Raw genomic sequence first — 14,015 nt, forward strand, 5'->3', positions numbered from 1 at the left:
CCCCTTCCCAATCACTTCTCTCCACTTGATCCAACTACCCGAAGAACGAAAAAAGCAGCCCCACGTACATAAACGCCATCACAGCTCTTATCTACCTGCCAAGTGACAGGCAGGAGACTGCCCTTAGTAGTCTAGTTCTGTAGTGCCAGTGTTGCCACCCGCAGCATCGAGATCGTTGTAAGACTTCATCGTCCTTCCCTCGACTGCTTGCTTGGGACCTAATGTGCCCTCTCCGCCTTCCATGAATATACCACGTCCACGAGGAGGTGTGAGACGTCCGGAGATGCTGCGTCTAGGCTCTCGTCCCATGCCACGGTTATCGTAAGGTCCGGGAGCGCGGTTGTGCATGCGCATGTTGCTGCGCATAGGACCAACTCCACGCTCTCCACCCGCCACACCAAAGGGAGGCATGCTGACACCGAATTGTCCCATCATGGGGTTGAAGCCTATGGGGTTAGGCACGAGCATCTGTCCGCCGTTATGGTAAGACATGCTGTTGAGATTGAATCCGCGTGGGGTCCCGGATGGCATGTTGTTGTTCATGGGGAAGTGTCCGTTGCTACTAGCATCGTTACGCCCCTGAGCAAGACGTGCAGGGTCGAGTACATAGCGATTGACCAGTTCAATCTGTAGAACGTCAGTATCAGTCTTGCCAATTAGCCAAGTGCAACCAATTTTTCTTACATCGTGCTTGACCGTCTCGAACCACTCTGCGTGACGCTTCTCGACGTGTTTACGCCAGAATCCGGCGCTCTTAAACATCTTCGGACAATCCGGTACTTTGCATCGGAACTTAGACTCGTCCTCCTGCTTGACGAACTTGCTGAGCTCCTCTTCGAGCCCTTCCTCCAGAGGTCTGCCGCCAAGCTTCTTAACATCGACGTTCTCAGGTTCGAGCACCTGCAAGAGCTTCTCTTCGAAGGTCTTGACCCAATTGAATGCCTTCTGCAATTGGTTTCTGCCATGTGTGGGTGGAGCTTTCTTCTCTTCGACCGGAGACGCGCCTTCCTCACCCTCTGTGGCGGTTGTTTCCTGGCGCTTGAACGGGAAAACATCGCCATTCGCCGTAGCTTTGGCAGTCTCCTTGGCCGCGGACGTCAAGCTGGCTCGGGGGCGTCGGAGATGGCCTCCAGCGCACTTGCGTTGCAACTCGTGAACCGAGTCGCATTCGAAGACACAGTAGAAGCAGAAGTTGTGGACGCGGCGAAGGTATTCGATCAATAGGTCCAGCTTCTTCTTCTTGATCAGAAGCTCTTCGTCATCAACTTCATCGTCGACAGGCACCTGCTCTTCTTCGCCCTCTTCCATGTCATCGTCCTCGTCAACCCCTTCACTCTTCTTGGCAGCAGCGGCTGTGATGGGAGGCTGGAGATAGCCCTTGCCGGCAAGTTCGGTAACTCTGTCTTCGACCTTGCTCAGACCGTCTACTTCGGAACCAATTTCTTCGTCTAGCTTCTTCACGAGGCGAACAGCAAGATCCAAGTCACGCTCCACGCGTTCGGGTGCCGAGAAGAGATCCCATAGGGCCTTCTTGCGTGGGTTCTCTTGTGGGTGATGGACACCAACGTGCACGGTAAAGTCACCTTTCTCGGGGTCGTGTATCGTCTTGTTGTTGATCTCAGCGAGTGCCTTTTCGCATGTAGACGCAGTCGAGTTGGGCTTGGCATCAGTCATGGCATTGTCCTGATCCTCGCCGTCTTCCTCATCACGGCTGCTGCGGCGACGGTCTTCACCTTCATCATTTGACTCCGAGGCGGCGTTGAGCATGATCCATCCTAGTCTGTGGAACTTCTTGCCAGGGTTTGGATCACTCAGACTAAGCCACTTGTATCCGCCTTCGCCCTCGCCGAGGTGCTCCTTGCAGAATTCCTCCATCTTCTCACGAGATACCGCTGGAGTGATGGTCTTGACAAGCAAGGTCGGCTGGTAAGCTACGGGGTCGCGTATGTCTGCGCCCTTGGTTGGAATGAGATCCGAAACAGCGAGGACTTCGGCTGCCGCTACAGCTTCGCCTTCCTCTTTCTCAACAACGCCACCAGAACCGTTCGCCTCCGTCTTGTAGATACCCTCGAGGGTGAACTCGTCAAGGATTCCGGAACCGAGATCATTCTCCCAAAGGTTGTAAAGACCACGTCTAAAGTCCAGGACTTTTGCACGCAACGGGTCGCGAATCTCCGGCACATACCTTTCGCGAAACCAAGTATCGTATTTGTGACCATGCACAAACATCTTCGACATTCGTGTGTTCCAGTTGAGTTTATACTGGTCGTAGGCAGCCTGGATCTTGGCTCGTTGTTCCTCGCGGGTTTCCTTGACTGCGTCCTGACGACGTCCTCCAGTCTTTTGACGTTCACGCTCTGCCTTGATCTCCTGCTCCGTCTTCCACCACTCCGAGAACCAGCTGAAGCCGACCTGGGTGGGCTCGAGAAGAGGGTCTCTGAGCTGATTGACGGGGATCGGCCGAGGAATTGGCTCTTCTCCAGGAACGTATCGATCGATGTTCTTATGTGAAGCACCATGCGAGGCATGAGGGGAGGATTGACGGCGGTCCCGGGTGTCGCGATTGTCGCGGTTGTCGCGGCGGTAGTCATCGCGAGCTCGATAGTGATCGTTGCGAGAATGGTCGGGTTGATAGCGGTCTACCTTGTAACCGGCTACTGGCGAACGCGAGCGACGGCGATTGTTCCTGCCAGCAGCTCCTGCGACACCGGGAGCGTCAGCAACTTGAACATGCGGGTATCGTGTATAGCCTCCGCGGAAGCGTCAAAGCTCTCTGCCAACCAAGAGTGGTTATGACTCTTGTCTTCGGGCTGATCGTTTATGCGGCTAACCCATGAGACCACGCATGCCACGGGTAGCAGTGCAATCAATTGAGGCCACGTGCCCAGCGCCCCGATGCGTCTTGCTGTGTGACAGAGAGGAATAGTGATTGACTGTTGTATCATAGACAAGCTTACCATTGGGACTTCTGCGCCGCGAGTCTCTATATGGCTCTCTTTCACGAGCAGGGTAGCTCTCACGCTCATAACTGTCTATACGAGACAAGTCATTCGGCGAGGGAGCGGGATAAGTATCGTAGTTGTCCATCGTGATGAACTACTAGTGGTAATTGATGACCAAGGCGCGCATGTAAAGGAGGCGTTGACGGGAATGAGGGGAACGACAACAGAAACTATCAAAGATCAAGTCTTCGAGTTGTTCTACCTTCCTGTCAACTTGTGTCGCCGACACGCGATCGGCGGATCAATTGCTCTGTAGTCGGGCATGACGCGTTAGAATATGCCAAATCGGTGGGCGAAACGAGGTATATGACAGAGCTGAAAATGGATTTGAAGCGCAACGCCGGAATGATTGACAGAAAGCAGCGGAAAGGTAGATTCAAACAGAAAAGAAGGGAGTGAGTGCTCGGAATGAAGTAGAAGAATAGCACGAGTGGAAGAGGAGGATGAGTAGGACACGAGTGGAGGTTGGTAGACGTGATAGAAGTCTCATAAGGAATAGAGACATACGAACAATTGTAGAGACAGCGAAGAAGTAGTCGTGAGTCCAAAAGAACAATTCAATTCCAGTCCACTCTACAGATTCGACGCGATGCTGGGCATTACGTCTGATCCGATGATTGATGGAGAGATGGTGTATAGGGTAAGGTGTCCAGCAAGGACGGGTATGGAGGTGAATGGCTGGAGTAGGCAGGTGCGACGGTCAATGGCAGGTGTGGAGCACAGATCCACAGCTTCAGAGCGGCGCCAAGACGATCCGGCGTTCAGCACAAATCAGGAACCTGATCGACACTGCTAGGCAGCCAATCGGATTCTCGTGTTGCAGACGTATTACTAACGCGCGCGACGCGCCGCTCTTGTTTTGGAATCTGACAGTTAATGAGTGGAGGCTAAGGTAAATGTGGGGAAAGCTCAAAGGTCAGGTAAGGGTATAGATCGAGGTGCAGTGCTATAGCAGTCAGGGCCAAACTGGTGACGCAGCCGTCATCCACACTTGCTAGCAAAGTGAATCGATAGAGTAAGATTTGAGCGAGGGGGATTTATACCTTCGTCGAGAGTCTCTCAAATAGCTTTACCCATCACCGTTCTAATCCACACTGTAATTGCTTGCGTCTTCAGTCAAACATATACACAAACCTTTGGCTCAAAGTGGTAAGCAAGCCAGCTTCACACTTGACAAACAATACCACAATTGAGTCTAACTCACGCCTCTTACATAGCCACGCCGACCCGACACCATGACCGCGTACATTCCATCCATCACGCTGCCCGGACTCATATTCGAGAACCCGGCAGCTTCTATCTTGCTACCTGTCGCCCTTGGGACCGCGGTTGGGTACTCCAACAGACGTATGTTTGCAACTCCATCGTGTCCTCACAGGGATTCGAGACAGCAGAGAAGCCTGACAAGCAATTCTGACATGGACTTAATCTAGCCAAAGACACACAAGCAACTTACATGGCGATGAAACAACCTCCTTTCAGACCCCCTCCATATGTGTTTGGCCCTGCTTGGACGGCTCTGTACAGCTTGATGGGCTATGCCGCCTACCGCGCATGGAACACGGGTATGAACTCATGGGATCCTGCTAAGATCGAACTCACCAAGGTCAGCACTTCATCCAATTCGCGCGACTTTGCTCCACATAAACGCTTGACATGAGAAATTGACATGGACTTTGCTCCGATCACAGCAAGGTGCAACTCTTTACACCATTCAACTCGCGCTCAACCTCATCTGGATGCCACTGTTCTTCAACTTGAAGCGGCCTATCGCCGCAACTGTTGATGTTGCCGTTTTGACTGGTGTGACTGGTTATATGGCCTACATCTGGAGTCAGGTCGATGAGGTCGCTGGCTATGCGCTCGTTCCATACCTCGGTTGGCTGTCGTTCGCTACTTATCTTAGCGCAGGCTGCGGTTACCTGAACAACTGGGACCTGAAGGGCAAGGAGGTGCCCAAGGCGCAGTGAGTGGGATGCTGTCGAACAGCAGGAGGTAAAGCTAGGCGCAACCTCAATCAGCAAGGTTCGCATTGGAGCATCGGAGACGGGCAAGCGATCTCCTGCTTGCTGATAGTATGAGTCAATCACTTGATCGTATCGGACGGGTCGTTTTTGTCAGCTATAGACGTAATGCCTGTGTAACTCTTCCTCATTCGCTGGTATACATGCGTGCCTCGGCGTTTGCCTATGTGCACCGTGTCCTTCGAACTGTCCCATGTGCAACCCATTTGTCAAGTGGAATCCAGGCTGACTCTGTTACAAGAGCCGGGCCTCGTCCTCGCCATAATTCGACCCCTGAGGTGCTCTGACGAACCTGACGTATTATAACACGTGCGAAATGAGCCCCGTGATCGCAGCGAAAGGTAAAATGAGATGTCACCACCACAAGAAAGTCACATCTGGCACGGGTTCATGATTTGACTTTCATCCATGCATCCTTCGAGAAGGATACAAGAGCGAAGTCAATTGCACCCTCATACCAAGCATACGAAAGTCCCGTATACCCGGGTTCGGAGTGCGCCGAAACATAATGTCGATCAATCAAGTAGAGGATTTCTACCGCGCAAATCAGAAGTGACCAGAGATCGGGGGGGGGGCGCGGATACGAGACGGAGACGATGATCATTTGAGGACATCAGCAGCGGCAGAGCGGGCAAGGAGACGGCGAGGCAACCAAAAGGCACTGGCGACACAGCCAGGCAACCGCGGAGGGTTTGCAGCGGGCTTAGCTTCATGCGCAATGGACAGGGTTAGTTAGCCTTGACAGGCAAGGTAGGTGCAAGTACGACAGCCAAGCCGGGGCATGTTCAAGTAAACTCAGATGCGTTAGCAGTGCTAGCAGTGAAGCGAGAAACGACCTGGAAAGTCAATGGCCGGCGCAGTAATGACCCGTAATCATTGGCCGCGATCTGGGGTGCAGATGTACAGTGGTACAGTAGCGTCGACCATATGGGTGTTCCCACTGACCGGTTTGTGGATTTCGCGGGTGAGAAACTAAGATGATGGCTGAATGGTACGTCCGAGTATGACTCAATGAACCTCTTGCTCGCATGTGTTCGTAACTTACCTCCATAGGCGAGGTATGAGGGCATGTTCACAAGCGGATTGCTTGCGGATAACAGCGGGCTTGGTATGTTTACCTTTTCGTTTCAGCTTTAGCTCTGTCTTGCTCTATTGTCGAACGTAGACATGGAAAACAATCTATCTCGGCAGTCTCCAATCATATCTGGTGGTGCAAGGATAGGACTTCACCGGCATGATGTTCACTCGATGATTGGTTTCACGGCTTGCAGTGATATGGGCTGGCGGAGCATTGAGGCACAGTACAGTGCATACAGGAGGATTCCCATTCCAGGTCTTATGCCACTTCAGAAATGGACGGACTGCTATGTGTCCTAAGGTGAGGTAATGTCTGATGTCCATCAATGGCTTCGTTGTCCGGGGTGGGTGAGCGCAAGCGAGACAGTGCGGGATGGCTTCGTCCGACTCGCTACTCGTATCTGACTTGGCGAGAGACCATCTATTTAGCTACGAGTACAGGTTTGGCTGTCCTACAGTAGTAGCACGAACGCCCACCTGGCTTTCGCGCTAGTGTTGATACATGTAACATGTCATCGCCCTGTACACAGCAATTGCGCAGTTGCGGCAAGTAGCGCGATCACACGTAGCTGCTCGGGGCACACGAAGAGTACTGCGCATAGGTAGGTAAGGTATGGTAGCCAAGATAGCGCTTATGAACCAAGCTATCACCCGAATGCATGGGTCAGTGTGGATTTGCGGCGGGAACACTACTGGAGTGATCATACGGCTTCCTTAAAGTGCTATATCCTTATGGCGATCATTGACTTCTCGGACCGCCGGTGAATTGATGAGTCTTGTACTGTAGTTCGGTCTTCAATCTACCTAGTCTTTTGATCCCACGGGTGAATTCTCTCGCATTCCATAGGCTCGGATGTAAACACATAGCAGGGACAGCGTTGTTCGCGAGCGTCAGAGGGTAAGAGTGCTCCTTGGTTTCGCTGTCCTCCGATGGAGGATGACATGCGTTGAAGTCGACGTTATGCGAAGTGTACGCCGTGTTTACCGATCAGAACGTGGAACTGTAAACAATGATTGAGTAACAAGAGAGACATCGACACCGAGTCGACCTCGGGTTTTCATGCCACAAAGCAGCGAGTCTGCGAAGTGGTCATCGTGAGTGGTGTAAATGGTGCAGCGGCAATAAGTGCCGCCCACGGGCTGCCATCAATCCTGCAGGTCCGCTTGCACACCGGTTGGCACTCGGCTACCAAACAGAACTCGTGCCGTACCTCTGCAACTGCAACAGCCACAATTACAGGGCAGATCGCACTTTCGCTCCGCCTACTTGCTGTGCTGTACATTATACATACATCATAACTACACTCAGCCAACGACTTGAGGCCTCGAGTATTTCTTAAGCCCCGGCCTCCCTACTTCTTCACCTGCTTCTGCTCCTTTTCCCCTTTGCCCTACCACCGTTTGCACGTACACTTCCAACCAGACCATACTACACTGTAGTCTATCACAAGTCCTTCCGTGAAGTCTTTGATCACCATCCTTGGTGACCATCAAAGACCTCATGACATACTACCAGGAAGACTTCCACATGGACGACTACAACATGGTACGAGGCGAGAGCCCATCATGCCTGAAGAGAGTGAATGCTAAAACGTCTTGTAGAACTTCCTTGGCGGGGCCACTGACATGGAAGCATATGGCTTTGGCCTTGAGGCGGAAGAAGATGACATCCTGGCTGGCTTCGATAACGCGACATTACTGGCATCCGAGACCCTGATCCCTGATATCCAGATTCAGCCACCCAGCAGGGCAGACACTCGAGTGATTTCGAGTGGGACTACCAATATGCACAAGGCGGAGCATCAGCCATGGAATCCCCTGGGCATCGACATCCCGAATCGTCGTGCCTTTGCGCAGCAAGATGTTGCGGTGTCGACGACCCCAGCAAGTTCGCTGCCCTCTGACGATGGCACATCGGTAACGTCGATCATGGATTCCGTGTTCGCCTCACCACATGCATGCGAGCAATGTGGCACCGTGTATAAGAACAACTCTAACAAACGGTAAGCCCGATATCATCGAAGCCGAGGAAGCAATGAAGAGGGAGTGACACTTACAACTATATCCTTCAGGAAGCACATTCTCACGCACACCAAACCGCATAAGTGCCCCTTCGAGAACTGCAACAAAAACGTCCTGGGTTTTGCAACGCAGAACGATCTCGATAGACACAAAGCGTGTGTGCATGGAAAAGGCCTGAAGAAGTGGTGGAAATGCGCATATCCCGGGTGCTCTAAGAACAACAAGCACTTTGACCGACGAGATAATTTCGTAGCCCACATCAAGCGTCGCCATGGCAATGTGACAGCAGCAGAGATCTACGATCTCGTTGCTCGGTGAGTGAGACCCGTACCAGCATTAGGACTTCGTCACTAATCCGCATCCAGATCAGAGCAAAAACCGACCAAGCGAGAAGTGCAGGATTCTCTCATTGCAAAGAAAGAGAAATCAATGCGAGGTTCCTCCATAGTCAGGTCCGCGCGTAGATCATCTCCCAAGGCGGTAGCTCGTAGGTCTTCTGCTGGACCCAGAAGACAAACTCGGGTGAAAAGTGAAGCTTCGTCCGTAGGCAGCCCTGCGGCAACGACGGCAGAGCCAATGCGAATGGTCAGCGAAGTAGCGAGCAGTGCCCCAGTCGGCATTACCATCCCGGGTCGTCGGAGGCAGCCATTCCAGGACGGTCTTGCCCTTGCGGGCCCCGGGATAGACATGTCGGATCATGCGTGGAACCTCGACCACCCACAGTCCGAGTTTGTGTTACAAAGTGACAGCGGAGGGAAGGAGCCTAGCTTGAATACAAGGGCCGGACCATATTATCCCTACGCTCGCCAGGACAGCTTCGTAGCATCGAGCGATGCTACTCGCATGGCTGAGCCATCGACTTTGCAGCAAGTGTCGATGTTTCATTCACTTCCACCAACGCAATACTTAGAACGGCGCATATTCGCTAGCGCCATATCCCGACAGCGAAACGTGCAGGCGGCTCGAGAAGATGTGCTAATGTACAACAACACCATGCAAGGACAAGATCTCCAACAGCCGAATAGCCGCCAGGCGAACGTGTCGGTGAGTGACGACACGATCATGCCGTTTGCCTTCTGCAACCCCAGCGGATCAGATATGACATTCAGTCAAAGTTACGATCCAAGTGTTGATCCGAGCGGCAACATGTATTCGGAGTCGTTGTTCAGCAAGTCAGCCAGCCAATCCAGCGTAACATCGGGACCTAGCTGCCAGTCTTCTTATGTCCAGTCTCAACCCCAGTCGTTTATGAAAGGCTTTGGGCAACTTGTGGCACCTTCCTTGGACCAATTCAACAGCCAGAGCGGGCAATTTGGCAGCCTGAGTGAGAACTTTGAGGCCATGGATTCGGACCCTATGTCCAGCTTCAACACGTTATGGGAGAACGACCACTTCGACGAAGGATGAACAGCTGTGCCGTCGACACTTGGAAAATTACAGGCCGGATATGAGAGCCCCACCTCTGATGATCAGGGAGACTGAACTTCCAGAGCGATGTGATCTTGGATGCGCTTGGACAGCGACGTCGCACTGAAGCAAGCCCGCTCATGTCAGCTGTTTCGAGCAATGGACTATCTCTACGATCAACGCTGGAGGCGACCACTTGCTCAAGGAGGGACAGACGGTACAAGATTGCAACATACGTCGAGAACCATACCTCTTTTCCGTTGCTTTTCTCTTACTTGCATCGCCGACGTCAACATTTCTTGATTTTAATGATTAACATATTCGTATTTCTTTCCAGAGCGGTCTGAAAGGGTGGTGGATACGGTGATGATTATAATGATGGTGTCAATGAGGGGGAACGATATAGGATGAGATGGGAATGACGTAACGAATAGTGATAGATTGCTAATTCTGAGTGTTTTTTCGTTCCACCAAGATCAAGGAGTATGATCAGAATGACTGAGAAAGGCAATGCTAGAGAAGAATAGACTTGGTCCAATGAAACAAAGTATCCGAGGTAAGACGCTATAACGCAAAGTGAGGAATGCAAGGTAGGTAGTCGTGATGGTCACAGACAAGGACGTTGATTTGGATCTAGCTACAGCTCTGTGCAGTGCAATACAGAGTCATGCACCATTGTTATATGTAACCAGAAATTCGTTGCTGGTTACAAGGGTAGGACCACGACCTTAAATGCTTCGACTTCAAGGTACTGTACGATGTCAACCACCGTGGTAACAATCGCAGGATTGAACATGTTATACAGTACAGAAGTAAATGGCGTGGTTAGAGGTACTCGTACTCGGCTAGGCACTGGAGCTTCCCCTCCTCATGTCGTTGCAGAAAGGTTAGCTTGCTGACGCGTTTATGGCATTGTTTCGTGTCCCTGAACGCCAAGACTTCAGAGGCCAGCTTGTCGCCCCGAAGCTCTTCCCGAATTGGTAGCAGCGGACTAAGAAGGTAGGAGCGACTTGGGGTACAGTACGTTGTTCGCCAGTGGAACACCGTGTACAGTACAGCTACAGTACAGTCACAGCACCCCAATTATCTCCGTCTCGTGTGCTGCGATAACATGGCTGCCGAAAAGACTGGAAGTCTCTTCTTCACGGGAGAGACGGGGCGCAACACCAGAGGTCTACTCAGGTTGATCATCCTGGTCACCATTGCTGCTGCTGCCATCAGCAGTCGTCTCTTCTCGGTCATTCGCTTCGAGAGTATCATTCACGAATGTAAGATAACACAGTCTCCTCATCTTGACGAGCACATACTGATGTGATTGATCCGTGTAGTCGACCCGTGGTTCAATTTCAGAGCTACCAAGTACCTCGTCTCCAATGGCTTTTATAAGTTCTGGGACTGGTTCGACGACCGTGAGTTCCTTCCTTTTTCATCTGCCCTGTGTCCTGCAATTGCCTCAATTGATGCTGCATGAACACCAGAGGGAGAAAACTGGAGCACATACTGACGAGCATCAAGGAACATGGCATCCTCTTGGACGTGTCACCGGTGGCACTCTCTACCCGGGTTTGATGGTTACCAGCGGCGTCATCTACCACATCCTTCGATTCCTCACATTCCCTGTTGATATCCGCAACATTTGCGTTCTCCTCGCCCCTGCTTTCTCGGGTCTTACCGCATACGCGACCTATCTTCTTACTTCGGAGATGTCGAGTTCGCCCTCTGCTGGACTTCTTGCCGCAGCCTTCATGGGTATCACCCCTGGCTACATTTCGCGTTCTGTGGCTGGAAGTTACGACAACGAGGCAATTGCCATTTTCCTGCTGGTATTCACCTTCTTCCTGTGGATCAAGAGTTTGAAGCTGGGTTCGATTACCTGGGGAGCTTTGACTGCTCTGTTCTACGGTTACATGGTCTCCGCCTGGGGTGGTTACGTCTTCATCACCAACCTGCTCCCCCTCCATGCTTTCGTCCTCATCTGCATGGGAAGATACAGCCCGAGACTCTACGTCAGCTACACCACTTGGTACGGACTCGGCACTCTCGCGAGCATGCAGATCCCCTTCGTGGGCTTCCTCCCCATCAGGTCCAGTGACCACATGGCCGCCCTTGGTGTCTTTGGTCTTCTCCAGATTGTCGCATTCGTCGAGTGGGTCCGTGGACAGGTCCCGAGCAAGCAGTTCCAGACCCTGCTCCGCGCCCTTGTCCTCGTTATCTTTGTCGTCGCTTTCGGAGGTCTGGTCCTGCTCACTGTTTCCGGTGTCATTGCGCCTTGGAGTGGACGTTTCTACTCTCTGTGGGATACCGGTTATGCCAAGATCCACATCCCCATTATCGCATCGGTCTCTGAGCACCAGCCGACCGCATGGCCTGCCTTTTTCTTTGACTTGAACATGCTCATCTGGCTCTTCCCCGCCGGTGTCTACATGTGTTTCCGTCAACTCAAGGATGAGCAAGTCTTCATTGTCATCTACGCTGTCCTGGCTTCTTACTTCGCCGGCGTCATGGTCCGTCTGATGCTCACTCTGACTCCGGTCGTATGTGTCGCAGCTGCTATGGCCCTGTCGCAGATCTTGGACACCTTTGTCTCAACCAAGAAGCCTGTCGAGCCTGCACAGAGCAACGGCAACGCCAAGGGAGAGACCGATGTCGTCAAGGCCGCAGCTGCTGCATTCCCCGAGGGACTCAGGTCCACCACCAAGCCCTTGGTCGGAATCTACTCGACACTTTCTAAGTTTGCCATGACGGGCACGATCGCCACCTATCTCCTGCTCTTCGTCCTGCACTGTACCTGGGTCACTTCGAATGCCTATTCTTCTCCATCCGTTGTTCTGGCTTCCCGCATGGCCGATGGCTCTCAACACATCATTGACGACTACCGTGAGGCCTACTATTGGCTGCGCCAGAACACCGAGCCCACTGCCAAGATCATGTCATGGTGGGATTATGGCTACCAGATCGGTGGTATGGCCGACCGCCCCACTCTTGTCGACAACAACACCTGGAACAACACCCATATCGCGACCGTCGGCAAGGCCATGAGCTCTCGAGAAGAGGTCTCATACCCTATCATGAAGGAGCACGAGGTCGATTACGTGCTTGTCGTGTTTGGAGGTCTCATCGGCTATTCCGGCGATGATATCAACAAGTTCCTCTGGATGGTCAGAATTGCCGAGGGCATATGGCCCGATGAGATCAAGGAGCGCGACTACTTCACTCCTCGCGGCGAGTACAGAGTGGACGATGGTGCCACTGAGACCATGAAGAACAGCTTGATGTAAGATGAATATCCCTACCTTCTATCAGGAAAATCACTAACTATTGCGATAGGTACAAGATGTCGTACTACAACTACGACTCTCTCTTCCCCGCCGGTCAAGCTATGGACCGTGTCCGTAACTCACGCCTGCCCGCTCAGGGTCCTGAGCTCACGACTGTCGAGGAGGCCTTTACCAGTGAGAACTGGATCATCAGAATCTACAAGGTCAAGGACTACGACAACCTTGGCAGAAACCACCAGAGCGTGGCTGCCTTCGACAAGGGTCAGAAGAAGAAGAAGGCTGGCAAGCGCAGGGGTGCCAGAGTCCTCCGTGTGGACTAGATGTCTGTAATGGCTAGCCCACAAAGGGTTTGTATATGTTAGAATCTGCTTAGAAAAAATGCATGAAGAAAAGTTCACATTTGACGGATCTGCCTTCCGTTCTGTTGTTGATATTCGTTCTGGCTAAGGTACTTTGAGATCGGGCAAGCTTTCAAGAGTTTTGAGTCCTTTTGTTCAAGTCAAGCTCCGTTGCGGGAATCATCGTCATACCTGCCCAAATGGTACCTCGCGGTAGGTTGGTGGCGACTACCTTTGTACAACGGGTGCAGGCATGGGTGCAAATCGGGAAGTGTCAGAAGCCATCAGAATGATAGACGCCTTTAACATGGCCGACTTCTCGTTGATCTCCTCATAGTCATCCATTCTTCGCAGGCGATATAATTCCACTCACATTCTTTCAATTGGAGCGTTGTCATCCTCGAAGCTGGCGTCTATCTCCTGATTTAGTCACCTTTCGTTCCTGGTGCACCTGCGAAGACAACAGCAGTTCATAGGCTTGCACAGACCTTCAGCGTCGAGTGTGTTGTGGACTTTTACAAATGTATGTCGATATGTCAGAGTGTCTCACCGATCCCTGAACTAACGCGCCAGACAGCACAGTTGAAGATGGGTTGTAGAGGCACAGTGGCTATCGCTTCCGGCATCGCCATTCCCTTTGCTTCTTACCTAGTTTTACTCACTACGCTTCTACTGCTGCACCGAAAGTACAAGAGAGAAGAGAAGAGGCTCGAAGAAGAGCATCAGAAGAGGGTAGCTGTCGACCAAGAACAAGCTAAACAGCACGCAGCTGGGGCTGGTCCGGCAGGTGCAAGCACCACTCAGGTTGTGACCACAGGCGGACCGGCAGGCACTAGTCCTTCAGGTGGTCAACAAGTCGTGACTAGG

At 52.2% G+C, this 14,015-nt stretch overlaps 4 protein-coding genes across 4 annotated transcripts; 3 read left to right on the forward strand and 1 right to left on the reverse strand.

The window, feature by feature from the left end:
- Positions 1 to 123: 123 nt before the first annotated feature.
- Positions 124 to 3,087, reverse strand: AAFC00_006222 (uncharacterized protein; the record flags this gene model as incomplete). The annotated part of the gene is made up of 3 exons (XM_069346141.1): positions 124 to 627; positions 685 to 2,699; positions 2,958 to 3,087. The coding sequence occupies 3 exons, from the start codon at positions 3,085 to 3,087 to the stop codon at positions 124 to 126; spliced, it is 2,649 nt and encodes an 882-aa protein (XP_069197352.1).
- Positions 3,088 to 4,237: 1,150 nt separating this feature from the next.
- Positions 4,238 to 4,972, forward strand: AAFC00_006223 (uncharacterized protein; the record flags this gene model as incomplete). The annotated part of the gene is made up of 3 exons (XM_069346142.1): positions 4,238 to 4,349; positions 4,436 to 4,608; positions 4,694 to 4,972. The coding sequence occupies 3 exons, from the start codon at positions 4,238 to 4,240 to the stop codon at positions 4,970 to 4,972; spliced, it is 564 nt and encodes a 187-aa protein (XP_069197353.1).
- A 2,632-nt stretch (positions 4,973 to 7,604) lies between these two features.
- Positions 7,605 to 9,532, forward strand: AAFC00_006224 (uncharacterized protein; the record flags this gene model as incomplete). Its single annotated transcript, XM_069346143.1, has 4 exons — positions 7,605 to 7,649; positions 7,706 to 8,106; positions 8,176 to 8,439; positions 8,491 to 9,532. The coding sequence occupies 4 exons, from the start codon at positions 7,605 to 7,607 to the stop codon at positions 9,530 to 9,532; spliced, it is 1,752 nt and encodes a 583-aa protein (XP_069197354.1).
- Positions 9,533 to 10,643: 1,111 nt separating this feature from the next.
- Positions 10,644 to 13,130, forward strand: AAFC00_006225 (uncharacterized protein; the record flags this gene model as incomplete). The annotated part of the gene is made up of 4 exons (XM_069346144.1): positions 10,644 to 10,800; positions 10,861 to 10,941; positions 11,048 to 12,806; positions 12,860 to 13,130. 4 exons carry the CDS (start codon positions 10,644 to 10,646, stop codon positions 13,128 to 13,130), a joined length of 2,268 nt encoding a protein of 755 aa, XP_069197355.1.
- Positions 13,131 to 14,015: the final 885 nt, after the last annotated feature.

This window comes from Neodothiora populina, assembly GCF_041146345.1.
Source record: "Neodothiora populina strain CPC 39397 chromosome Unknown canker_contig_7, whole genome shotgun sequence".
In the NCBI taxonomy this organism is placed as follows: domain Eukaryota; kingdom Fungi; phylum Ascomycota; class Dothideomycetes; order Dothideales; family Dothioraceae; genus Neodothiora; species Neodothiora populina.